This window comes from Podarcis melisellensis (assembly GCF_964234715.1).
Source record: "Podarcis melisellensis genome assembly, chromosome: 4".
Lineage (NCBI taxonomy): Eukaryota > Metazoa > Chordata > Lepidosauria > Squamata > Lacertidae > Podarcis > Podarcis melisellensis.
Window position 1 is genome coordinate 36846953 of NC_138531.1, and position 26681 is coordinate 36873633.

The window sequence follows — 26681 nt, forward strand, 5'->3', positions numbered from 1 at the left end:
GAAATATAGAGCCTTGGAGACACACATAAGGGTTTTTAGATGCAATTTAATTTTTATTTAATTTTTTTTTAAAAAAAAACGTTTCATCTGTTCCTCTTTTAATAGAAAGAATGAAGATGTTCTTCATCAGCTTGCCGGTGGTAAAAAGAGAAATGATCTGTGTATGTGAGAAGAAACCTTAGGCTAACAGAGAAATATGGTTATTTTCATAAGGGATAGGAAAGAGAAATCTCCAAGATGAGGAAAAAATGATGTTGGCTGTTATTCTGTCTCCTTTATTGGGCAATTCAAAATTCATATGATAAATTATCCAGCTTGATAAGCCTGTGTTAAGTTATTCAAGATAAGTTAAGTTACAGCTGCATATTTAGAAATATTTCTCCAATTTTCTCTAATTCTGTGCAGAGTGATGGACAAACACACACACACTGGCACTTAATATGCTTTTGCTTTTCAAACACTTGATTTTTTTATTTATTTCTTGATGTATATTAATGTTATGCTTCCACAAATACAGAACAATTCATGAACGATGCAAACAATGAAATTTTCCTAAGGACTTTAATGCAGGCAGAGATGAATTGGGCCTCAGATGAGATTGGAGATCCTCTGCATCACCCTACTAATTAGATTGCTATTACTTTACATCTGCTACTGTCATTTTAAATGTTACTGCTGCTTTAAAACTGATCTTGTTGCTTCAATTGAGGTGGCTATTTACTAGCCCTACTTCTCACCTTTGCACAAATCTTTCACTTTCAAGATACACTTAAACAAAGCAGTTATACTGGATTCCTAGCATCTCGGGGAGAAGGATTCTAGGCTATATAGCTCTCTGGCTAGTATATGGATGTAAGACGGCGCCTCCTCTTAACTACTGCCTTTTTTTCTTCTTTTTTTGTTTTTTCTAAAGAAAGTTCTGTTACTTGGAGACTTAAGGAAATTAAGCAGGAAAAAATGGTTTTAATTTACAGAAGAAAGTTGGTAAAACAAAAGATGTGTCAGGAGATAGAAAACTTGTTAGAAACTCTGTGTGTGTGTGTGTGTGTGTGTGTGTGTGTAAATAATATGTATACACACACAATTTAGTGGATGTTACAGATATCAGACCAGGGGATCACCACACCCCTCCAACTGGTTTGGGATTCTTCATTTTGTTCTATCCCCTCCTTACTGAACTGAGACCAAAGTAGAGTGTTACTAAAGAACTCTGCTTCTCCTGTCCCCAATTCAGCTTTCCAGTTTTTCTCTTGTCTGTATACAGTGGTAGCTTGGTTTACGAACTTAATCCGTTCCAGAAGTCCGTTCTTAAACCAAAGTGTTCTTAAACCAAGGTGTGCTTTCCCATAGCAGCGGGGGACTCAATTTACAAATGGAACACACTCAACAGGAAGCGGAAGATGTTCTGCTTCCAAGGCAAAGTTCACAAACCAAAACACATACTTCCGGGTTTGCAGAGTTCTTAATCCAAGTTGTTCATAAACTAAGCTGTTCTTAAACCAAGGTACCACTGTACTCCCCATGGTGGCATACAAATGGGGGGTGTGGTGGGTGTCATCACTGAGGGGGCATGGCCACAGGGCCTGGCCTGCAGTGCGCCCGAGCCGCACATCTTTCCTGGGGAGTGATGTGGTGGCTCGGGCACCTGCAGGCTCCACACTGCCCAAAACAGCAACGTGGGGCTTGCAGACTCCATGGGGGTTCCACACAGTGTGCTCTTCCCCTCTTGCCCTGCCTTGTGGGTGGCTTGCCCCACTCCTGGGTTCAATGCATTTGCGCCACCCAGGGCACCCGAACTGCTAGCTACGGCGCTGACTCCCAAAAGACACTAATCACTGTCTTTCAAACTAAGCTGAGAGACTTCCTTCTCTGGCTACTGATATTTTCCTCAAAGTGGATCTTACTCACAGCACTCAGGAGCTATATCCCTATCCAGCTGAACACAAAGAACCTGCCATATGTCCAGATTTTCCTGGATATTACCAGAATTTCAAAGATGGACTTGATGACAGGAGGGGAGCGGATTTCAGAAAGGTGGTGCTTTGTCCTGGATCTTAGGCAGATCAATCAAAAAATCGTGGTTCAACAACTTTGTCTTTAAAAAGCTCAACAATTTTGGAAATATGGCAACCCTAACCTAGACTCTCAACTGCTTTTCTTTTCACTCCCAAAGTGCTGTCTCCACCCACTTTCCAGCTCAGCACTTTGCAACCTCTTCTACTCTGGTGGATATCCCAATATTCTGGTGGAATCCCATTGCACTGCATCACCAGACTCTGGTCTTTCTGAGTTTTCTGTCAAAGCAGGCTAGTATATGCAGGCTAGGATATGCAGTGGATTTTGTGTGTGTGTGTGTGAGAGTGAGTGAAGGAGTATTCAGACACATTATATCTCCACCCCATCTGTAGACTGAACAACACAGTCCAGGAAAATCCTTCCAGTAGCACCTTAAAGACCAACTAAGTTAGTTCTTGGTATGAGCTTTCGTGTGCATGCACACTTCTTCAGATACACTTCTTCAGTGTGTCTGAAGAAGTGTGCATGCACACGAAAGCTCATACCAAGAACTAACTTAGTTGGTCTTTAAGGTGCTACTGGAAGGAATTTTTTTTGTTTTGACTATGGCAGACCAACACGGCTACCTATCTGTAACAGGAAAATCCTATTTTTCTACTGCAAGTGTAGGTTAGCCATTAGGCCCTAAAGATTCATGCTACAGTGTATATCTGCAGCACTGACATAATTTTCATACAAAGCAACAAGTAACAACACTGTTATCCTTTTGCACAGGAATAACTCCATCTGAAGGTTGTGTTTCATGTCAAAGCAAATATTGAGATTGAGCCTGGAGTAATTTCAGCAGCATTTCATTCATATCCATCCTTGAACTTGAAATGGACCTCAACTCTCTAGTTGGTTCCTAGGTTGTGAATCATTTGTGCTTGGCTTCAGTTGACTGACAATAGCTTAAGTACATCTGGCATGAAGGAAAATTATTTGCCAGTTTTGCTTTATAGCTATATACTCACAAACTGAGGGAGGTTAATTTTCTTCTGCAAGACACTCATTAATATTCCAAGTGTCTCATCGACAAATTTGACAAGACAAACATGGCTGGTCACCTACTATGCTACATGAAAGAGGCCTTCTGGAAGCTTGGGGAGGGAACCTTACTGTGAGTTCTGAAGCTTCTGACAACAGAAAATGGTGACAGAAAATATATTTTGCACTTCAAAGCAGGAAGGTTCAACCTGACAGGAGATAGTGACGAGGCCTGAAACTTGGCCAGAAAGCTTTCAATTTGCCTGACACTTCTCCTCATAACCGGTATATGTCATTTACCTCGTTACTGTTTTTGCTTTTCTTTTTAAAGATTTTGTTTGCATGTGAGGCCAACATCTTGCTGAGTCAGACTCAGATATGTTTATGCAAAAGGCTAGCATACATCTTCCTCCAGGACAAGAAATCATGCTGGCAACAAGTAACATTCTTCCTTCATTAATGACTGGAAGATGAAAGGTGACGCACAGGGTTTTAAATGCTCATCAAAGAAAGGGATGTAAAATCAAATATTTATTCATCCTGCTTAATTATTATTTTTAAAGCAGAGCTTCCTTAAAACCTATGAGCTTCCTGTGACTCAGAAACTGCACATGGTTTCCAAGATTGTTCTGGTCTCTGTTGAAGTAGCAAGTGGAAGGTAACTAGCCAGGAAATGCATTAGGAGATCATACATGAGAGATGGCCATCAAACCTCTGCTGAAACTCTCCATTAAGGAGAATCTACCACCTACTGTGGTTGGACAGTGTTCTCGAAGCTACAAACATGAGTCTGACCAAACTGCGGGAGACAGTGGAAGACAGAAATGCCTGGCGTGCTCTGGTCCATGGGGTCACGAAGAGTCGGACTAAACGACTAAACAACAAGAACAACTACCTACTGAGGAAGTCCATTCCACTGTCAAACAGCTCTTACTGTCAGAAAGTTATTCCTGATGTTTAGGCAAAATCTCCTTTCTTTTAACTTGAATCCAATGGTTTGGGCTGTAGCATCCGGAGCAGGAGAAAGCAACTTGTTCCGTCCTCCATGTAACAGTCCTTTAGATATTTAGTTGTATTGGCTGCAATTGTGTAAGCCAATTTATTGGCAATCTCCACTGCTTCCTGCTGCCACTCATTGGTGTCTACCTCCTGGTATGCTTTGTAGGGCACACCAGGGTATGCAGGCAATCACTGGCGGACACCAGACCCAGATCCTTTCAAACAAGGCACTTAATTGTCTAAAATAGTAGCACCTATGGATCAATCTCTCCAACTGCTTTGTTCATTTATAGGAATTTGAATGTCTTACAAAGAATAAGACAGTAAAATTGAAATGGGTCAGGTAGAGATGCTTTTTGAAAAAAATGTTTTTAATTCTTCATTTTTGCAAAATTGCAGATTCAGAGTCAATAAAAATGTTCACAGAATTTATCTTCCAATAAGGTTGCATGAACACATTCCCTGAATGGGCCCAAAAGCACGTGATTCATGGAAAAAATAGACTGTGATTTGGCTGCTTATTCTAGGAGTAGGCCTTTCTATACATTTGATCCAGGCCTATTTGCACATTGAGGGGGGAAATATCTATGCAATTTAATTTCCTAGTAAAACTGTCAGGATTTCAGCAAAACCAGCTAGAGGAAACAAATTAAGAACATGTTTTTGTTTTCTATTTTTCCACCTCCATAACTATATTCTCCCTTCTCTGACAAACAATAGACATTAGAGGGCCTGCCATTCGAGAGCAAGAGATTACTTGCCGTATTTTAGTTGAACTATCTGATTTATTGCCAAAATGATGCATAAATGCAACATTATGCTTTGTACAAAAACTAAATTTGATGCTCCAATTGACTGCCAATCTTGAATGAGTTCAAAACGTTTCATCCAAGCTGCCACTAGATTTGCTTGTCGTCTCTTTGGATTTTGACCTGTCTCATCAAATAGAGCAAGACTGATCTCACACATGCCACTTACAGCATTGTTGTTGTTTAAATATTTTTTATTAAAGATTTCTTGGTTTACAAAAGTATGTGCAATGTCTCTTTTTTTCAAGTTACATTTTCTACAGATCAGTTTCATCTCTTGAGACATTAGTGTTAATTAGGAGGAAAAGGGGGAAAGATGTGGAGCCACAATCTCATGGCTGGTGTGCATGTGTGAAAGACAGTGCTTTTAAATGTGCTTCCATCAGTTATTTAAACTGATTCACAGATGTTTTACAATCACATTTCAACTGATTTGTCACCGGGAACAGGGCATAGATGTTCTTCTGAAAATGCATCTGCAATTCTCCATCTTCTCTATAAGTTGCATGCATTTTTACAAATTTTGTTTGCTCCTCATTCTTGTCACACAACAAACTGGAATTTCATGTGTTCTTCCTGATATCTCAAAATGCTTCAGTGGGGAAGAGGTGGCAGCATTGTTCTGATTATGAAATAAACAAGTCATCTATTTCACAAGTGGAGAAATACCTCCATCCACCTCTTAGCTCTTAGGAACCAAAGCAAGCTGAGAAACAATATTCTTTTCATGAAGTAGTCAGGAAAATCCGTCCTCTTGTTTTCATTTTTAAGACTGTTGTTAAGTGGAGAAACATGGTTTCTTTGTGAAACGGACTGAAATTCTGTTCAGTTACTGAACAAAAAAATGGGGTTCATTACACTAAGAGGTTTCATTACATGAAAAGGTTTTTGCATGTCATGGGCAATTCCATTTATAGACAAGTTGTGAATGTCTTCTCCCTTACCAGCTAAAGAGGTGGTAAGCGTATGGAGCCAAGGAGATAAGAGAATATACAACCTTTGGAAGACAACTGAAGCCAGCCCTGTATAGGGAAGTTTTAAAATGTTTAATGTTTTATTATGTTTTCATATATGCTGGAAGCCACCCGAATTGGCTGGGGCATCCCAATCAGCTGGGCAGGGTATAAATATGATGATGAGGATGAGGATGATAGAATAGGACATCCCTATTTTCATCAGAGAAATGTTGGAGGGTATGTTACTTTCAGGTAAACATGTACAAATTGCATGCACAAAGTCAATTAGCACCCTGCTTGTGAGCTCCTGAAAAGGGGCATCTGGTTGGTTATTGTGTGAAACTGGACAAAAACAGGCATTTGGTCTGATCCAGCAAGACTTTTCTTGTGATTACCTAAAATGCAGCTACAATTCAAAGAGGTGGCTGAAAGAACTGGAATTTTTCAGCCTAGAAAAGAAGGGATTCAGGAAGCTTTGTACTGAGCAGGTATTGTACCAAATGTATAAAATCACTGGAGGATTATTATTTTTTAAAAAAAAAAAATCAGTTAATAGCCATCTGTTATTTACTCTTTCAAGTGAATTTGGTAATGCACACAAAAAGCCTGATGAGATCAGCTCTCAGCAATGAGAGACTGCATGCAGTTTGACAGTGAATAATCAGGTGTGAGTGTTTCCATGCAGTCCATCTTGAAACGAATGCCCTAGTCTTGGAAGAGCATTGTTTTCGGACTGCAGTAGTCACCTTTTCAGTAATAGAGGTCACTGAGGATGCATGACCTCAATGATCTTCCTACACTGCTATCTGCCTATTGAAGATCAGGTCAAAATCAAGGTCTTTACAGCCTTTTTAAAAAGGAGGCCAAGCTGCTTAAAAGGAATGTCTTGCACTGAAGTCATGACCTATCACATTAGGACTATTCTTTAGAAACTATGGAACTGTCAACTACATAACAGAAATCTGAAAGAACAAAGCAGCATGAGGCATTATTGACTGCTTATTCAACACAAGTTGTCATAGTTTTATACATCACCGCTGCCACACCTCAGAAAGTCCATTTCGTAAATTTGCCCTTTACATCACATCAAATTCTCTTCGTTCCAGTTTTCATTTCAGCCGTTTTAACAATGCAAGATACAGCACGGGTCGTTTCATTTCAAACATATATAGCACAGATCTGGAAAAGGCAGAGGAAAAAGCGACAACCAAAGTGATAAGAGTTTGGGGCCTTCCTGCCCCAAGAATGATGCACCTTCTTAATGTAGTGTCACTCCAGGTCAAGGTGGCATTCAGAGGAAACCTGCAGTTAGTTTTGCAGTTACTACAAAAAAAATGGTGTGTGGGGAGTGGGAAAAGCTACCATGGAAACAATTCACCACGTCCAACAATAACTTTAAATATCCCTCCCCCAAAAAACTTGCCTTGGTTTTTTTTAGGGCGTGGGGGCTGAATACTCTTACTATAGAAATTGCTCTAGCTTAGTCTATCTCCTTTTCTCTTAATCATCAATGCACACTGCTGTTTTACAATGTTTCATCAATCCTTCTATGGGCATCAGTATTTTTTTTTGTGCATGTGCCCTTCCATGCATGTTTAAAACACTGCACCAAATCTGATGATAAGATTTTGTGTGGTGTTTTATCAGTACATCACAACTTGAGTAAAACACTACCCCAAAGAATTTTGATCTGGAAGAAAGAGGGGAAGCTTAAGCAAAAATAAAAAAAAATGCATGCGTCAATTCTAGAATTAATTTTAGAAATTAATTCTAGAATTAATTTTAGAAATTAATTCTAGAATTAATTTTAGAAATTAAACAAGCATTCAAGAGAAGCAGAGCAAACAACAGGGAGATGAAAGGAATGAAATATTCCTAAAGTAAGTCCCATTTCTATCATTCCCAAAATGCTAAATTGTGGGGGAAATTAACATACATATTTATAAAAGAAATCTCTCTCTCTCTCTAGTGTGTGTGTGTGTGTGTGTGTGTGAGAGAGAGAGAGAGAGGGGGGGGGAGGGAGAGGGAGAGAACAACCCTGGACCAAAACTACAATGTAAAGTGAAAAACAGCCCACAGCTCTACTCATTGGATGTACACATTATTCTCCAATGTGTGTAAACAGAACATCTTTGTATTGAGTTCTTTAAATTCAAACCAGCTATTGGAAACAACTGAATGATTGACAGAGCACAATCTGGCTGGGTTTCCCCAGCCACTCTGGGCAGCTTCCAACAAAATATTAAAATACAGCAATGCATCAAACATTAAAAGCTTCCCTAAACAGGGCTGCCTTCAGATGTCTTCCAAAAGTCTGGTCGTTGTTTTCTCTTTGACATTCCACAGGGCAGGTGCCACTACCGAGAAGGTCCTCTGCCTGGTTCCCTGTAGCTTGGCTTCTTGCAGTGAGGGAACCACCAGAAGGCCCTCAGAGCGCGACCTCAGTGTCAGGGCTGAACGATGGGGGTTGAGATGCTCCTTCAGGTATACTGGACCAAGGCCGTTTAGGGCTTTAAAGGTCAGCGCCAACACTTTGCATTGTGCTCGGAAACTTATTCATAATCCAATAAATCTGAGCAAAATCATTCCTGTTGTGCCCCAAAGATGTGATGGTCAGAAGCAATGAACACACTGAGACAGGTCCTGAGGACTACCTGGGTCACAAAATGGCAGCCTCACTCAACCAAGAAGGCTGACTGGCTCCCTCCCTGCTAACCACAGGAAGCCGGGTCTTCTGACATTATACTGGGAGAACAATTGCCACTGGAAACTTAAGCCCTGCATGACTCCTACTTCAATTTGGGCAAATTCCCTCCTTTGGGGGAACTTTGTCAGCAAATATAAATAAATTTAACTGCCACCTTTTTTCTGAAAAGAATTATACGTGACAGAAAGCAAGAATTAGTCATTTGAAGCACTGCACTACGCAAATCCAAATGCAGAAAGTTATGCAGTTTATTTGAAGAACAAGATGTACTAATAGCAAAATCCATATGCATAACAATTAAAAGATATGCAATTAAGCTGTTTAGTATCCCACTGCCTCTTTATAATTAGAGTTCATGCTTCAGAGTACACAGGAAAAAAAACAATAAAAACGAAAATGATTAAGTCAATTAATGGGCACACAAACAGGATTACTTGCAAAGAACGTGAGTTTGCAGCTCTGTGTAGAAAGTATATATTTTCCAGCCACAAACTGAACATATATTTAAAATCTAATTAATGTCAGCAAATCATTTTTGAGCATTTCCCATGGCAAGAAAAATAAAAACCTTTGATTTTCTTTCTTTCTTACTGCCCTATTAAACAGATTCTCTTACTATGCAAGCACAATTCCATTGCATCCAAACCTGTTTACAAATTCCATCCAATACACCTATATATAAACACTTGTTTGACAGCGACAGATGCAATTCCTATGGCATTCATTTTAGATAAACAGAAATTGTGACAGCAATCCCTTGGGCTCTGCTGGAGTGTTTGTAGCTTTGCTCTGACAGCCATCAGACTTTGTTAATTTCCGACACACATAATCTATTCAAACCAATTTTCCTTTAGTAAAAAAATGTATGACATCATCATATCCTTCCTGGTATAGCGATACCATCTTCTCCTGGCTTAGTGGGAAAAGAGCCTGGTGGAGTCTTGTGAAGTTCTCTAAGGAAAAAGACAAATGAAGGATCGTGACCATTTCTTTTGTCTGGGCTAGTTTTCCTTTGAGGTAACATATCCTTAACTATAGTAAGTTTTCTTGAAGGGCGGTATCCAACACTTACTGTTTTATTATCATTTATCTGGTCCTTCTTCCAAGTAGCTCAAATCATGGCAAATGGGCTTTATCACATATTTCCCTCTAAAAGTAAAGTGGGTGACCATAGTAACAGCATGAGAGTAAAAACAGGCCTTCCAGAAAGATGGGGGTGGTTTCAACTTTAAGGATTGTATACTACGGATGTTGGTTATCATTAAAAAAATAATAATCCAGCAACCCTAAAATTAGAAGACCAAGGGCTGTGAATTTACAACTCATTCACTCATCCAACCATAGATGCTTTGAAGCACTTATGGACACACAATTATGACCATGTTCATGGAAGGGCATATGGTCCACCGCTGCCTCCCACTTCCCTCTAGTCACTTCCGTCTTCCCGTCTCCTATTTACCCGATCTCTCAAACAAGTAGCCTTCTGAGAAGTTACCTTATCCAATCTTCTAGCCCTGGGACTAAGAGGCTGTATACTTTCCAGCAAGGGAGATTCAGCTAACTCTCTCTCCTCCTGTTCTGTATCTTCTTGTTGTTCACCTCCCGAGTCTGTCCAACTCCCGTCTTCCGAACTGTGACCAGGTCAGTACTACTCTCCTGCTCAAGTGGAGCCCCATGATCCTTGTTCTGAGCAGGGAGAGAGAGGGGCTCCTCACCAGAGTAGTACTCCCCAGCCTGACCCCTGACAATGAGTGATCACCAAAGCAGAACAGCCTCATTTGCCTGCTCATTAATGAATTGATCAGTATCTGCCAGTGTCATGACTGTAAACGAATCTGGACCTGGATTTCTAACCTTTGGAGGTCCATGGGAAGATTTGTTATGTTTAAGAGAATGCCATGAGAACCGCCCTCTCTGGTTGGCTCTTGGGCCCCTCTCTCTGGCCACTTCTTCCTCCTTCAGTCCCACCCCCACCTTGCAACACACAATTTGCTTGACCATGGAATCTTGGTAACAGCTGGGTCTGGTGGATTAAAATGGATCCTCTTAAATTTGCATGATTTTAGAAAGTGTTCCCCACCATCAGATCAAAGCTTACACTGGTACACAGTACAAGAAAATGTCACAGGTGTGCTTCTTGTCAGCACCAAAAAAAAAAAAAAAGCACTGATCTTCATATATCATGATTTTTACATAGGAGGACAACAAAACCACCAAGAATACAAATGTGGAGACAGAGGTGAACTATAATCTGATAACTGTTTTCAGGAGGCCATACGTAAAAATTCTGATTTATAAAGGTCCATGTTTCACATACATGTTTTTACACTATGGCACTGGTAGAAAGCATCAGTTCTACACTTTTTAGAGTAATGTCAATGGGGGCAGATGTGATCTGTTATTTGATGATGGATGAGCAGGTGAAATCTGTGCAAAAAGAGGCAATTTCAAAAACAAAAAACAAAAAACCAACCCACATATTTTAATGGATTTAATCTCTCTCTCATCTGTCTATATCTATCTATATCTATCTATCATCTATCTATCTATATCTATCATCTATCTATCTATCTCTATCTATCTATCTATCTATCTATCATCTATCTATCTATCTATCATCTATCATCTATCATCTATCATCTATCATCTATCTATCTATCTATCTATCTATCATCTATCTATCTATCATCTATCTATCTATCTATATCTATCTATCTATCATCTATCTATCTATATCTATCTATCTATCTATCTATCTATCATCTATCTATCTATCTATCTATCTATCTATCTATCTATCTATCTATATCTATCTATCTAATGTATCTATCTATCTATCATCTATCTATCTATCATCTATCTATCTATCTATCTATCTATCTATCATCTATTTATCTACTTATCTATTTATCTATTTATCTATTTATCTATTTATCTATTTATCTATTTATCTATTTATCTATTTATCTATTTATCTATTTATCTATCATCTATCGTCTATCTATCTATCTATTTATCTATCATCTATCTATCATCTATCATCTATCTTCCTATCTGGTATTCCATTTTTTCTCCTGACTGGTGGGGTCATTCTTTCCTCTTCCTTCCTCCCCACAGTCAGACCATTTCCCTTCCTACAGCATCTCAAATTGCGTCTCCCCCCCCCTCCTAACTCTCTGCTGTCAATTTAGCAGCTCAGGTCCCAGTCTGAGCCTTGAAAACTACACTGAGTTGAAAGAGGAAGTAGGGAACATAATCAGTCTTTTGAGTGTCTCTTTCAGCTCTATGTACTTTTCAAATGGGGGATAAAAAAATCCCAACCATCCTTGCCACCTAATAACAAAAGGAGCAGTGAGGTGGGCAGGGACTCAGAAGATTAGCAGCATCATAGGTACCACACTGGCAAACCTTCATTATAATATAACTAGACTCTTAGGTTTTTTAATTGTCGCTGTTATTTCTAATCAGAACAGTCTGTTCCTAATAAGACAAAGTCAGCCCTTAATCACTGGTGTTGTTTTGAGTGAGTGCAACGTCTTGGCTTCAAATTAACATCAAATTTGTAATGCCATGAACATACAGAGTGCAAATATAGCAACAATATTTCAAAGATGAAGACATTGTTTTCTGCCCAAACTCTTGATCTTTTTGGATCCAGCTCATGGCTTTAGGTACCCTTTGGATTTATTTCACTTCAGTTCTGTGTATATAGACAGTTCAGAACACCACACACCAAGTCATGATCAGGTTTCCTCCCATTTGCTAAAGCCTTGCATCTTCCTTGTGCCAGCATCTGAGTGACTGAAGGGGCTTCCAGATGGAAGTTCATGGTAGAATCAGTACTGCCTCACATATGCAAGTTTTTTTTGTATACAAATCTAATAAATAAAACAATACAGTGGTGCCTCGCAAGACGAAATTAATTCGTTCCGCAAGTCTCTTCGTCTTGCGGTTTTTTCGTCTTGCGATGCACGGTTTCCCATAGGAATGCATTGAAAATCAATTAATGCGTTCCTAGGGAAACCGCCTTCAGACCAGGTCCGGGGACAGTCTGTCCCCGGACCTCTTCTGAAGGCTGGGGGGCGCGGGCTTCGCAGCAGCGCTACGAAGCCCGGCGGCTGGGGCAGGTGTTCCCGCCCCCCCACCCCGCTTCGGAGCAGCGTTCCGAAGCGGGGTGGCTGGGGCAGGTGTTCCCGCCCCCCCGCCCGGCTTCGCAGCAGCGCTACGAAGCCCGGCGGCTGGGGCAGGTGTTCCCGCCCCCCCACCCCGCTTCGGAGCAGCGTTCTGAAGCGGGGTGGCTGGGGCAGGTGTTCCCGCCCCCCGCCCGGCTTCGCAGCAGCGCTACGAAGCCCGGCGGCTGGGGCAGGTGTTCCCGCCCCCCCACCCCGCTTCGGAGCAGCGTTCCGAAGCGGGGTGGCTGGGGCAGGTGTTCCCGCCCCCCCGCCCGGCTTCGCAGCAGCGCTACGAAGCCCGGCGGCTGGGGCAGGTGTTCCCGCCCCCCCACCCCGCTTCGGAGCAGCGTTCTGAAGCGGGGTGGCTGGGGCAGGTGTTCCCGCCCCCCGCCCGGCTTCGCAGCAGCGCTACGAAGCCCGGCGGCTGGGGCAGGTGTTCCCGCCCCCCCACCCCGCTTCGGAGCAGCGTTCCGAAGCGGGGTGGCTGGGGCAGGTGTTCCCGCCCCCCCGCCCGGCTTCGCAGCAGCGCTACGAAGCCCGGCGGCTGGGGCAGGTGTTCCCGCCCCCCCACCCCGCTTCGGAGCAGCGTTCTGAAGCGGGGTGGCTGGGGCAGGTGTTCCCGCCCCCCGCCCGGCTTCGCAGCAGCGCTACGAAGCCCGGCGGCTGGGGCAGGTGTTCCCGCCCCCCACCCCGCTTCGGAGCAGCGTTCCGAAGCAGGGTGGCTGGGGCAGGTGTTCCCGCCCCCCGCCCGGCTTCGCAGCAGCGCTACAAAGCCCAGCGGCTGGGGCAGGTGTCCGGGATCTCTTTTGAAGCAAGCGGCTGCGGAGAGACGCGATCTCCCCGCAGCCGCTTGCTTCAAAAGAGGTCCGGGATCTCTTTTGAAGCAAGCGGCTGCGGAGAGACGCGATCTCCCCGCAGCCGCTTGCTTCAAAAGAGGTCCGGGATCTCTTTTGAAGCAAGCGGCTGCGAAGAGACGCGATCTCCCCGCAGCCGCTTGCTTCAAAAGCGGTCCGGGATCTCTTTTGAAGCAAGCGGCTGCGGAGAGACGCGATCTCCCCGCAGCCGCTTGCTTCAAAAGAGGTCCGGGATCTCTTTTGAAGCAAGCGGCTGCGGAGAGACGCGATCTCCCCGCAGCCGCTTGCTTCAAAAGAGGTCCGGGATCTCTTTTGAAGCAAGCGGCTGCGGAGAGACGCGATCTCCCCGCAGCCGCTTGCTTCAAAAGAGGTCCGGGATCTCTTTTGAAGCAAGCGGCTGCGGAGAGAAGCGATCTCCCCGCAGCCGCTTGCTTCAAAAGAGGTCCGGGGGCAGCGGGAAGAGCTGCCCCCGGACCTCTTTTGAAGCAAGGGGCGGTGGGGAGAAGCGATCTCCCCGCCGCTCCTTGCTTCAAAAGAGAAGACCCGCTGTCCCCGGGGCAAGCTTCGTTTTGCGAAGCAAGCCCATAGGGAAATTCGTCTTGCGAGGCAACTCGAAAACGAAAAAACCTTTCGTTTTGCGAGTTTTTCGTCTCGCGAGGCGTTCGTCTTGCGGGGTACCACTGTACTAATAAGGAATAACTGGTACTGCCTCTTGTTTTTTGCAATGACAACACCACAATAACATAAAAATGCCAGCATAAACATTTTAAAAAATCCAGATTTCCCTTATTGCAGAAAATTCAGTAAGTAAAAATAACCTGTTATAAAATCTGAGGTCAGTGTTGGGGTGGAAGCTCATTAGCACATTGTCTTTGTATAGTGATGTTTCCAGGGGGTGGTGTTTTATACTACACTCCTACTTCCACCCAAACTCCCTGCAGCCATTTTGTTTCTTGCAGCCCAAACAATACAAACGTCTATTTCCGCCAGTGGCAACTTGCTAAGGGACGTTCTAATTTCAGCAATCCAGTTAAGCAGAGCTGTGCTCTTAAGAGCTTCACACAGTAGAAGTGAGGGATTACCTAAGACACCAATCAAAATACATGCATGGGGCTCAAAAAGTATTTTGATACAGAGGTCTTGTGCAAGCCTTAATCAGATAGATAGATATCACTCTTGCACAATATCTCAGTATTTTAAAAAAGTGAAAGAAAAAAATGAGAATAATTGAAATGGATATTCCATGATGCCCATCTCCCCCACTTGAAAAGCATGATGATAACTGAGAATGATAACATTGATTATTGCACATTTCCAGGATCTTCTAAAGAAACGTGCATCTCCAGGTAGAGGCATACTTGCACACATGCCAAGAACAAAACAAAAAAGCAGAGGGGCAGGGCCAGATTGATAGAAGTGGGAAACAAAAACCATCCAGATACATTCTATCAACCTCTGTCTCATTATTCTACTTGTGCTTGTCTTCTGTTGATCTATCATCCAAGTGCATGCCATGCAGTCAACTGTTTATTTGAAATTACGGGTACATGAATCTAGGATCTGCTGTCACTAAACTTCAAAATTTCCCTTTGGAGATGCTAATCAGATACAAGATTTTGCTGCACTTCCAAATGAACCTTTTTTTGTGTGAAGAACACCTTGCTTCTTTACCCCACTTTCCCTTCTCCATCCTCTCAACGCCATTCTTAAGGTGCCCCTGAAAGTGTTTATTACCTATTGAGTGCTGCAAGCTGTGTGAATGATTCACTGGAAGCCATCAGAGCGTAACAAGAGCTTTTATGATTTGGTTGCCAACAGTGCCAATAAAGCATAATGAGTTTAGCAAGATAACTGACTTCCTAGGCAGCCAAAAATTAGAACTGACAGACAGGTCCAAATCAGAGGTCGGAGCCCAGAGATGGTGGTCGTATTTATATTTATTTTATTGTTATTTTGACTTTAAAGTTCGATAGATAGCCTTAAGTGGAGCAGTATATGAGCAAGACAGGCAACAGTCTATCCCACACACATCACCGTAAGCTAAGCTGAATGGCAGAATTTCCTCCATCAGGATTGCTTAGCAACTCCCCAATGCCTCTTCTCTTCATTTACAATCTGTGGCTTCTTGACGTCCATGTGATCAAGGACAAAACTTCCAGAGCCGAATGAGAAAAGAGTCCTCCTGCAGGGTTAAAGATCCAAAGCTGCAGGAGGAGAAGTTTCAAAAGTCTTCAGGAAGGGATGGTGAGCATTAATGGGCCAGCAGGGATCCAGCTGGAACTAGACAGGGTGACCCCCCCCCCCAAGAAGGGAAAAGCAGCCTTGGGTGTTTCAAAACTCCCTATCTGTGGCTGCAACAGTAGCAGGGATAGCTTAACTCTCCATTTAAGATGCTCCCTCATCCCCCCAGAAATAACATTTACTCTGCTTTCTCTTGCTGCACCAGACCCTCAAACGCACTCCTTAATAATTCATAGGCTATTGGATTTTGAGACATTATTTCTCGTAATCCACACACATATATTACAAGCAGGAGCGATATTGTGAAATAGGGTGTAGTTAAAATCCACTTAAAAGAGGCACATGAAGCATGAAGACTAAGCTTAATGGAATATACACCTGCAAGTAAATTCAGGTATCTAAATCTATGTAACTATGCTGCGCTCATTCATTTTAGAGGGCCTGGTGTTGCTTCATCAACCACACAAAGTATAAGCGGATGGGTAAATGAATAAAGGTCTGTCTTTCTCATCCTCTAAACCATCATTCAGCAGAGCACTCCAGCCTTGCAGAGGACCATTGCGACAAAATCCCACTTTAAAAATACCATTGGTATCTGAAGATTAGCAGGCCAGGTTAGCTACAGGGGTGTCAAGAGTTATGCTGTGGCTAAAGGGGCATCTCTTCTGATTAAGTAGTCTATATATTTTTCCTAACTGAATCGGGAAGAAGAACATACCCTCCAACGATTCTAGATTCAGGTAGGTAGCTATGTTGGTCTGACGCATATAAGCTTATACCCAGAACAAACTTAGTTGGTCTCTAAGATGCTACTGGACAATTTTTTTAATACCCTCCAACATTTGTCCAATGATAATAGGAACATCCTATTCCATTCTCTTCAGCATTTCTCTGGCAAAAATAGGGACATCCAGGGCTTTCTTTCAGTGGAAAATCACCAGAACTCAGTTCTGGCACCTCTCAGGTAGGTGCCATTGCCATTCTAAGAGAAAGAGGGAAGCATTCATGGTGAGTTCATGGCATCTCTTTTTCTAGAAAAATAGCAGTGAGGAAATCCTATTCCAATGCTGGATGAGCATTGTGATACATATACCGTATTTTTTGCTCTATAAGACTCACTTTTTCCCTCCTAAAAAGTAAGGGGAAATGCGTGTGCATCTTATGGAGTGAATGCAGGCTCCGTAACTATCCCAGAAGCCAGAACAGCAAGAGGGATTGCTGCTTTCACTGCGCAGCAATCCCTCTTGCTGTTCTGGCTTCTGAGATTCAGAATATTTTTTTTCTTGTTTTCCTCCTTCAAAAACTAGGTGCGTCTTATGCTCTGGTGCGTCTTATAGAGCGAAAAATATGGTAGATGTCTTTTGCTTTCTTGGAATGATTATCAAGCCCTGTCTTGGCCTTTTGTTAGCATTTTGTTCTGACATAAGAACCAGTTCTTTTACGCACTTACAAAATCACAGGGGGAATCATTATTTTTAAAGGAATAAAATAGGGCCAATTGTGGGCATTGCAGAAGCATTAGATCATGCAGTTCTTACTTTAAACAGGTCAGCAGTCCTTCTTGAAGCAACATAGTTACTCAACTGAACTGAATGACGAGTTCTCAGGACACAGTTAATAAAAAACCAAACACATAGACCCTGGAGACAGTCGTTCATTTCCATTTATAGACGTGATCTGCAGCTCTCCTACCTTAACAAGATCCTCCCTGGAGGCAAAATTTGAAAGCAAATTATTTTTTTCCATTTTTAGCACTAGTGACTGATACAAAGAGCCGATTTTCTGCTATCTCATGAGCATTAGGAGGAAGAATTGAATCAATGCAGCCCCTACAGAAAAATAGAATGATAAACATTAGTCAGCCTTAATAATTAAACACCATCTAAATAATTTAGGAAGGATGGAAAGCGCTGTTTCTCCACAGTTAATACAAGACGCCATCCACACAGAATCCTCTCAGTAGCATTTCTCTGGGGCTTTACATGAAACCAAATTTAAGAGGATATTTGTAAAAAGAAATACCACCTAAGTTTTGTCATAGCTTTGTGTTAGTGGTCCAAAATATAGTTTTCTAGGATCTTCTGCAAATTCATAGGTATTTTTGGTAGACTCCTGAAAAAGTCGTCCCCCCCTCTAAAAAATATAGTTATGTACAATACTGTTTTTCTATTCATTTCTTACAAACCCTACAAAGCAAAACATATTTCTGAAATAAAAACATTTGTACCATCATAAGCTAGTTGAGTGGGGAAGATTAGGCAGTTTTTGTATTTGTTTTTATTACCATTGAATCCACATTTATTAGGACTCTCATGATCAAATTAATCTGAAAACACACACAATTTCATTTCTGCTTACCTACAAATCACTACCTTTGTTTTAATAAAATGTTTAGTGACACCTGAAATTCTAGTCAGCCAAAAGACCATGTACTGAATGAGAAACTCTTATTGGATCCTTCACAAGCAAAGAACATCGTTGAATAGACTGAAAGAATCATGCAGATTTAAATCACAGAAAGCTGTGGGTGACAATTTTCAGTTATTTTTAATGCCACAGACTAGGAGTTGTAATTTACTAAGATGAATGCTCATTAAAATGCAAAAACAGCTTAAACAGCTGCAGGTAGCATATGGGCAATACCCATGGCAGTGGAAATTTAAGAGAAAATTAGTTAAACAGCAGTGATTTCCCACCACTTGCAAAAGCCTTTGAAAGGGTGTGACCAAGGGTAGTGGCAATGGCCTGGGGAAAATATGATACAGAGTTTCAAGGGTGGTAGTGTGTTTTTTAGATCAATTGGCAGCTTCAACAGATGACTCCTGATCAGATATAAACTGTTGTTGGGCTTCAGCAAGAACCAGCAGCAGTAGCATTGAGATAACTGAAAGGGGAAGAACAGAAACTTTGTTGTACTACAATTTAAAGAAAATGGCATTTGCCTTGAACTGCGGAGTCACAAACATTGTTAGCACGTACTACAAGCAGCACGTTCCACAGAGTCACTGAATTGCTGTGTTGTTAAAAAATACACTTCTAATTATAGATGCTGTATTTAGCAGTTCTGATTTCTGAAGCAGATACTGAAGTTCCACTAGTGCAGATAATTATCATGAACCCACTTCGTGTCAGATTCATTCAGATTTATATTCTGTTCCAGGGGTTGGTGGATTGTTAGGGTAGATTTACACTGAGAAGTCGCATTATCAGGATGTGAATCGAAATGTTCCTTTAGATGTGCGTCCCATTGAGCTTATCAGGCAGAGTCCATGTTGGCATGCCTAAACGCAATTTCCCGCTGTTCTTTAAGGGAAAGATATACACAAGGGGCAGCTTGTTAAGCAGCTTTGCTACTGAGCATTTGAGTGAGGAGGACAATGTCTGCTCTTACTACAAGCATTGTGTGGTGGTCAATGGAACACCACAGTGTGCAATCGAGCAGTTGGCTAGCTACAATCACTGGCATCATCCATACAGTTGCAGGTTGATTGCTCTCCATCATCTCCATCAATTTGCAGGACCAGCTGGTGGTTCACACTAGAGCAAGAGTGGGGCACCTTAGGTTCTAAAGATGCAGTTGGACTACATCTCCCGTCAGACCCAAGACGAGCCGCAATACAACAATATTGGATGAGCCACAGGCTCTCCATCCCTGCTGGCTTCCAAGTATAGTGGTACCTTGGGTTACAGACACTTCAGGTTACATATGCTTCAGGTAACAGACTCCGCTAACCCAGAAATAGCACCTCGGGTTAGGAACTTTGCTTCAGGATGAGAACAGAAATTGTGTGGGAGGCCCCATTAGCTAAAGTGGTAACTCAGGTTAAGAACAGTTTCAGGTTAAGAACAGACCTCCAGAACAAATTAAGTTCTTAACCTGAGGTACCACTGTATATGCAAGGTTGTGGGGCAGAAAATGAGAAGAATCTGCAGAAACCAAGTGAGAGGTTTTGCACATTCCTGCTTCTAATCTTCCTGGCTTCTATGAGTACCTTCACACCACTGTGAAGATCTGTGATCCGCCCTGAGATTTTTTGATGATTATGAATATATATATATATATATATATATATATATATATATATATATATATATGCAGGTTTTGGTGTCCTCGGGTGTCTTCCCGTGTAAAAGTTGGGGTGTCTAGGCGACGTTTCGACGAGGTCTCACTCGTCATCTTCAGGCTGGTGCTTTCGGCTTCTTGTTACTGGAACAGAGCAGGATCTCAGTGTTTGAGTTCCTATAAATACTGTTGAGGGGGTGTGGTGTATAGCCTCCAATGTTCTGGGCAGAGAGGAAGTTCCCAGGCTAGTGTGCCTTTTCTTCTTTTGTTCCTTAATTACTTGAGGGATATCTTGAGTGATTTCTTGAGTGATATCCTGAGTACCACTTAGGTGGGTCATTAGGTGTGGATTAGTTGCTAAAGTCTTTGTGTCTTGACCTCTTGAACTTTGTGAAGAGTTTTTCTGAGAAGATGGCGAGCTGTGGTTTTGTGGCCTGTGTCAGCCAGATCTGTGTAGGGATTGCAGGGGGGTGCTGCACCCCTATACACGAAGCCAAGCCAGAGCACAACTAAGTGCAGTACAGCCATCTTCTCAGAAAAACTCTTCACAAAGTTCAAGAGGTCAAGACACAAAGACTTTAGCAACTAATCCACACCTAATGACCCACCTAAGTGGTACTCAGGATATCACTCAAGAAATCACTCAAGATATCCCTCAAGTAATTAAGGAACAAAAGAAGAAAAGGCACACTAGCCTGGGAACTTCCTCTCTGCCCAGAACATTGGAGGCTATACACCACACCCCCTCAACAGTATTTATAGGAACTCAAACACTGAGATCCTGCTCTGTTCCAGTAACAAGAAGCCGAAAGCACCAGCCTGAAGATGACGAGTGAGACCTCGTCGAAACGTCGCCTAGACACCCCAACTTTTACACGGGAAGACACCCGAGGACACCAAAACCTGCATTCCTGTACCCATGAAAATCTACGAAAGCATATATATATATATATATATATATATATATATATATATATATATATAAAATCATCATCAAAAGATATGTGTCATAGATAGCTTTGCTTTCTTAGTTATCTCTAGCTACCAATTAGGAAAACTGAAAACGACAAATCATTAATTACCAGGAATAAGCAATTACAATTGCTAATTACTAATAATGTTTTCATTATTTTTACAAACAGATTGCGCCTATGTTGGCCAGTGCCAATTCCACTAGCTATGTCAGCCTATTTTGCCTTTGACACAAAATTAAACAGGCTATAGTAATTTTTTTAAAGGTAGGGGGGAGAGACTGTCGTTTGTAACTACATGACCGATCATTACAAATACTTAATTCTGAATACATACTACAAAGTAACCAAGTAAGAATTAGAAAAGTAATTATATAGGTCAAAAAAAATTATTCACCGTCACTGCCCATTTCCCTACACATAATCTTGCAACACACAATACAGGCAAAAGGGTGACAGTAAAAGATAAGAGTATGTTTCATAAATCTATCACTGCTCCAAAATGTTTAATTTGGAATATGCTAGCAAAAGCATGCAGCTGCACTGTAGGTGTGCAAGATACTGGTCATATTATTATGATTTCAGTTGATAGCATCCCAAATGAGTAGATTTAAGCTATCTTTTAAAGATTTGCAGGTTCTTTTTCAATTACCTCTATATTTTCGGGCACTGTTAAAAGAACAGTAGCAGTCACAGATCCTGAAGAAGCTCCTGCAAAGGCCATCACAACCTCCAGTAATTTCTTGCCATGTTTGGAAAGAGCATATGCTGCCCCCAAGTGGTATACCTCTAGAAACCCACAAGCGGCAAAGAAGAAGCTGAGGTGATTCATTTTTGCTCTGGAAAGAAAGTTTAGAAAGGATTGTGAAAGATTTTTCACACCCCCCCCCCAAAAAAAAAAGAATTTTCCACTCCGATGTGTGAAATAAGGCTTAGAATCATCAGGACATTTTTCATCTTTAAAATATACAATTAAGTTCAGCTTCCAAAAATAATTGGAAACTTGCATTAATACCTTTGAGGCTCCTGTCAGAGGTGCTTTGAAATACAATTTAACAAAGTGTTACCTTTTTTTCTACTTCTCTAACTGTAACTTTATTTTCTATCTTTAAAATTCACTCTGACAATTTACTTTCATATTCTACTGTAAGACTAAACCAGTTCTTACTCATACCTCCAACCACTTAGCTGCTTATTGAAGCAGGTGTCTTAAACCAAAAAATATGTAAATACTTGCAGTCATTACCCAAAATATTTCGAAACGATTGGGTGTTGGCTAAAATGCTTACAATCCTTAGCTACTCCAGTAATTCAGCTGGTCATTCAATTCCTTTTAAGCATTTATATTGAACAACTAAAGCTGCAATCACATATAAAATTTCCTGGGAGTAAGCCCCAGTGAATGCAATGGGACTTACTTCCAAGTAAAGATACATATTAGGGTGCTGAATGTCACATCTATAGAGAGATGTGGCTTCTCACCCATGGCCCTATTTTCATGATAATGCTCCTTTGAATTAAAAAATGTTACCATCAGCATCTTGTACAAAATTATAATGAACGTTTTCTTATTTAGATTAAGTGGAAGACACAAAAGTTCTCCTCTCTGTCAGCATGGCAACAAAATGATAATATGGTAGCATAAGGGTTTCCAACAACTTTCATCTAGAAAGATAGGAACCTTCATCTAATAAAGAAATCAAACATGCTGAGTTGGAAGAATCAATTAAAACTGATCCCACTTGCTACTAAATATTGCATAACTGGCAGTGCAGTGAGACACTAAGCATGTTTACTCAGAAGCAAGTCCTAGTGAGCTTGGTGAGACTTATCTGAAGACAATGAAGTTCACTTCTATCTTTATGTATGGATCTCTGCAAGGAAGCTTAGGGTTTCTGCATTTTAGATACCAGCTACATCAGCCTTCCCCAATATGGTGCCCTCCATATGCAGTGGCCATTAACTCTGGGGTTGATGAGAATTTTATCTTTATGGTTCCAGATTGAGAAGGCTGATCTAGATTTGAGGCTTGATTCACATTTTCATTGCAGCATGGAACATCTAACCTTTCCAGCTGTGTCAATAGTGAAATGTCCTTGTGTGCAGGTACTGGCTGTCCATTCATAAGAATGAAAAGCCGCCAACATATAGTCAACATTAGTTGGATCACAGCAAATAAAATGAAGTCACAGGCTGGAAATAGACTATGGGCAGCCACCAGAAGTACCTCTCTCTTCCTACTGATAGTGATTACCAATACAAACCGCATGGTGTTACGCTGTCATATTTCAATTCCCACCCAGCAAGATGGGACAGCAAATTGTGTGGAGTGGCAGTGGGAAAACTCACTTGTGTGATGACAAAGCATCATGCATTTCACATCAGAAAATATTAAGATAAGAGGAGGAGTCACAGAATGGCTTTCATTAAGGTACAAGATCCGCTACTTTAGCTTAGAACAAAAATTGAATGGCTGGCCAGAAAGAGCTAGAAATGGAGTATTTTGTGGGGGCAGGGTCAGATAAACTCAAAATAGCAGAAAGTTCAAAAACAACACATTCATCAAAAAAATGTGAAAAATTCCTGAAATGTCTGAGCAAAAGTATTGTAGGTCTCCATAAAGTCATTGCATATTCCAGAATTAGGAATATGCAGTATAAGGTTGTTGGAGCATCTGTATTTGCTTGCAGTACTACAGTGGTACCTCGGGTTAAGTACTTAATTTGTTCCGGAGATCCGTACTTAACCTGAAACTGTTCTTAACCTGAAGCACCACTTTAGCTAATGGGGCCTCCTGCTGCTGCCGCGCCACTGGAGCACAATTTCTGTTCTCATCCTGAAGCAAAGTTCTTAACCTGAAGCAATATTTCTGGGTTAACGGAGTCTGTAACCTGAAGCGTATGTAACCCGAGGTACCAATGTATTTCTATTAGTATTGCTATTAATTAATTAATTAAATTTGTATACTGCCCTATTCCCATAGATGTTTCTCAACATAAACTTACAATATAAAAAAATTGGTGCAGGTGTATTTTTTCATTAGATTAAAAAGATGGATGAAAAACTTGGCATTCCCTATTCTAATTCATGTGAGTTCAAATTACCAGCAAAGAAACTTGGATTAAGGCAAAAAATATAAACTGTGATGGGAGAGGGGAGGAAGGGGGAGAGGGAGGCAGCGTTTGGTTTACGCTTCTCTCTAAGTCTCCAGATACCATTAGCTCAGAGAATATAGTAGTCTACAAAAGATATGTAAATCTAATTAAGTATATCTTTATATTTCCTGTAGCGAAAGCTGCTGCTTGTATTACCAAAATCCACTAGAATAATAAGCTTTAAAAAATATATAATTTTCCCAATGTAATCCACTTACCGCTCTGTCTTCTGCACATTTTTTTTTAATCCAAAAGTAATATAAAACAAATGCAGAAATTAATCATTTGGAGCCGCATTGTGTTTTCAAGATTAATTGTCTGGAATTACACTAACAACATTAGGCAAGCGTGGGTGCTCAACCACATCATGACTCCCCAAGTCTCACCAGCATAAATAAAGTCAAAGGCAATGGTGATGAATGTAGGAATCCCTGGCAAATGGCCGTCCAACTTCTGTTTAGAAGCTTCCAGTGAAGGAGACTCCACCACCTTCCGAGGTAGTCCAGCTCTTCCCATCTTACCATCCTGATGTTTATTTGGAATCTCCTTTCTTGTAATTTGAATCCATTCGTTCGGATCCTACCCACTGGAGCAGCAGAAAACAAGCTTGCTCTCTCTTCTGTGTGGCCGCCCTTTGGATATTTGAAGATGGCTTTCAGTCTTGTCTTCTCCAGGATAAACATCCCTAACTCCCTCAACCATTCCTCATAAGGCTTGGTTTCCAGACTGTTTATCACCTTGGTCACCATCCTCGGCATACGTTCCAGCTTGTCAACATCCTTCTTAAGCTGTGATGTGCAGAACTAGACACAGTACTCCAGGTTGGGGAATCACAAGACCATTCTGCATGTACATTTATGTATTTACCGGTATTTAGTACAACTTGTTGCCTACCTTTCTTCCAACCTGGAATCCTGTGGGGGTTGCCTATGTGGTTCCCAGGCAGTCTTTCATCCAGGCATTGACCAGACTAGACCTGTTTAACTTCAGCAATGCTTGGGCCTAAGACCCCAAAGCTGATGTCCAGGCCCAAGAGAGGCAAGCTTTGTCAGCATCTCTGTCAAAAGGGTACAGATGGGGCTAAGGCATTTAAAGGGGGGGAGCCCAAAGAGTCCCAACCTACAGACTTTATCCTGACATGATCCATTACATTCTATATGATATCAGGATCTGAGGGTATGTGAAGGTTGTTGGAATCTCCACTCGGCCAAGCTGATAAAGCTCATCTCCCCGCCGAGTCCTTCAGAATCACCCTCCGACGAATAATTAGTGACCTGAGCCTCTGATAAGGCTTCAGGCATGTTCCCCTATTCAGCAGAGTTTCAAAGCAGCAGAAGTGATAAGATTTATGGCTACATCGCTATGCTTTATTTCTTACTACGCAGACAGCAAAGAAATATACATCCTCTCTCTATGAAAGCAGAGAGCAACTGAGCAACAAAGGAACAAAGAACAGGAAACCCACTAACGTCACATCCGTCTCCCTTCTCCCATTCGACTTCCAACAGCCTGGACTGCCTCTGGAATGTAAACAGAGTCCCGTGACTCTAAGCAGCTGCTCAGTGGCAAACAGAAACTAACAAAGCTAACACCCAGCTGAAGCTAAGGGTCTGGGTCTGGTCATGGTCTGCATGGCTGACAACCTTGGGTTCCATTACAGAAAGAAGGCAGCGTATAAATGTTAATCAATCAAAAAATAAAATGTGCCCCAAATTCACAGGAAGCACTTCATCTTGAAGTAATGAGCAAGCATACCCTTCTAAAAATTTTGCAACATTGTAAATAAGCACAATGTTGATTTTTTTTTAAAAAAAGGAATTCTGATATCGCTTATCATTTTTGTAAAATAAGCCAAGAAAGGTCAACTTCCAAAAGGAAACGAACCATTACTCGCTTCCATGTAAACACAGTTGAGATCAGGGAGCAGAAAATACGACTGCTTGTTTCCACCATTTTCCTAGCTTAATTAAGATGAAATATTTATATGACATTAATTAGTTACAATTACTTGGAAGCATGCTCTTTTCTAAACAGAGTTGTACAATAATGCACTATGGAAATCTAGAATTAAACCCAGCCAAGTAGTCAGTCCCTATGCAAAAAAGTGTCTGTTGCTGGGCTGTACCACGTCTTTAGAAAATGTGGTGAATTGGAAGATGCAAACATTCATTTCCTCCACCTGCAGTTTGAAATGATAGAGTCCATCACCTCCTGCCCACCCACCCCCCTTCACGTTTAACAGCAGTATATTCAGTCAGGGCGAAAAGCAACACTTATGAAATTATAATTTATAAGTTAATAGCCATGATTCTTGAGGCAGACTGCAGACTAAATTAACCATGTAACAAGCAAGTAAAGCAATATGTAAGAGAGAGGTAATGGAATAATATGAATATTTTATGTGGACAGAAGGGGGGAACGAAAGAAGACCCAAAAAAAGGAATTGGAAATGCCTATTTTAAAACAAAAAAACAAAGACTGCAGAAATATCACAGGGAACAAATTAAAACTTCATGTGCTCTGCATGCAAACTGCAGCCTATTAAGCTATGAAGATAAAAGGAATTGTCAACGGACAAACTGAGTAAATCGGACCGTAGTTAGAAAAAGACCAAGAAAAATATCCAAAGGCTAACCTGTCAATAAGGTTCAGTTTGTATATTATATTTTTAGCTGTACAGTCCTGCCTCGGGGTGGATAAACACACATCTGA

General features: G+C 41.4%; 1 protein-coding gene across 1 annotated transcript; it reads right to left on the minus strand.

The window, feature by feature from the left end:
- Window positions 1–9343: 9343 nt before the first annotated feature.
- Window positions 9344–24718, minus strand: PNPLA4 (patatin like domain 4, phospholipase and triacylglycerol lipase; the record flags this gene model as incomplete). Its single annotated transcript, XM_081909074.1, is given in 10 exon segments — window positions 9344–9376; window positions 9378–9466; window positions 10076–10199; window positions 17473–17520; window positions 17522–17609; window positions 17806–17814; window positions 17816–17892; window positions 21467–21653; window positions 22233–22354; window positions 24491–24718. Coding segments are annotated over 10 exon segments (1005 nt in total).
- Between the last annotated feature and the right edge of the window lie 1963 nt (window positions 24719–26681).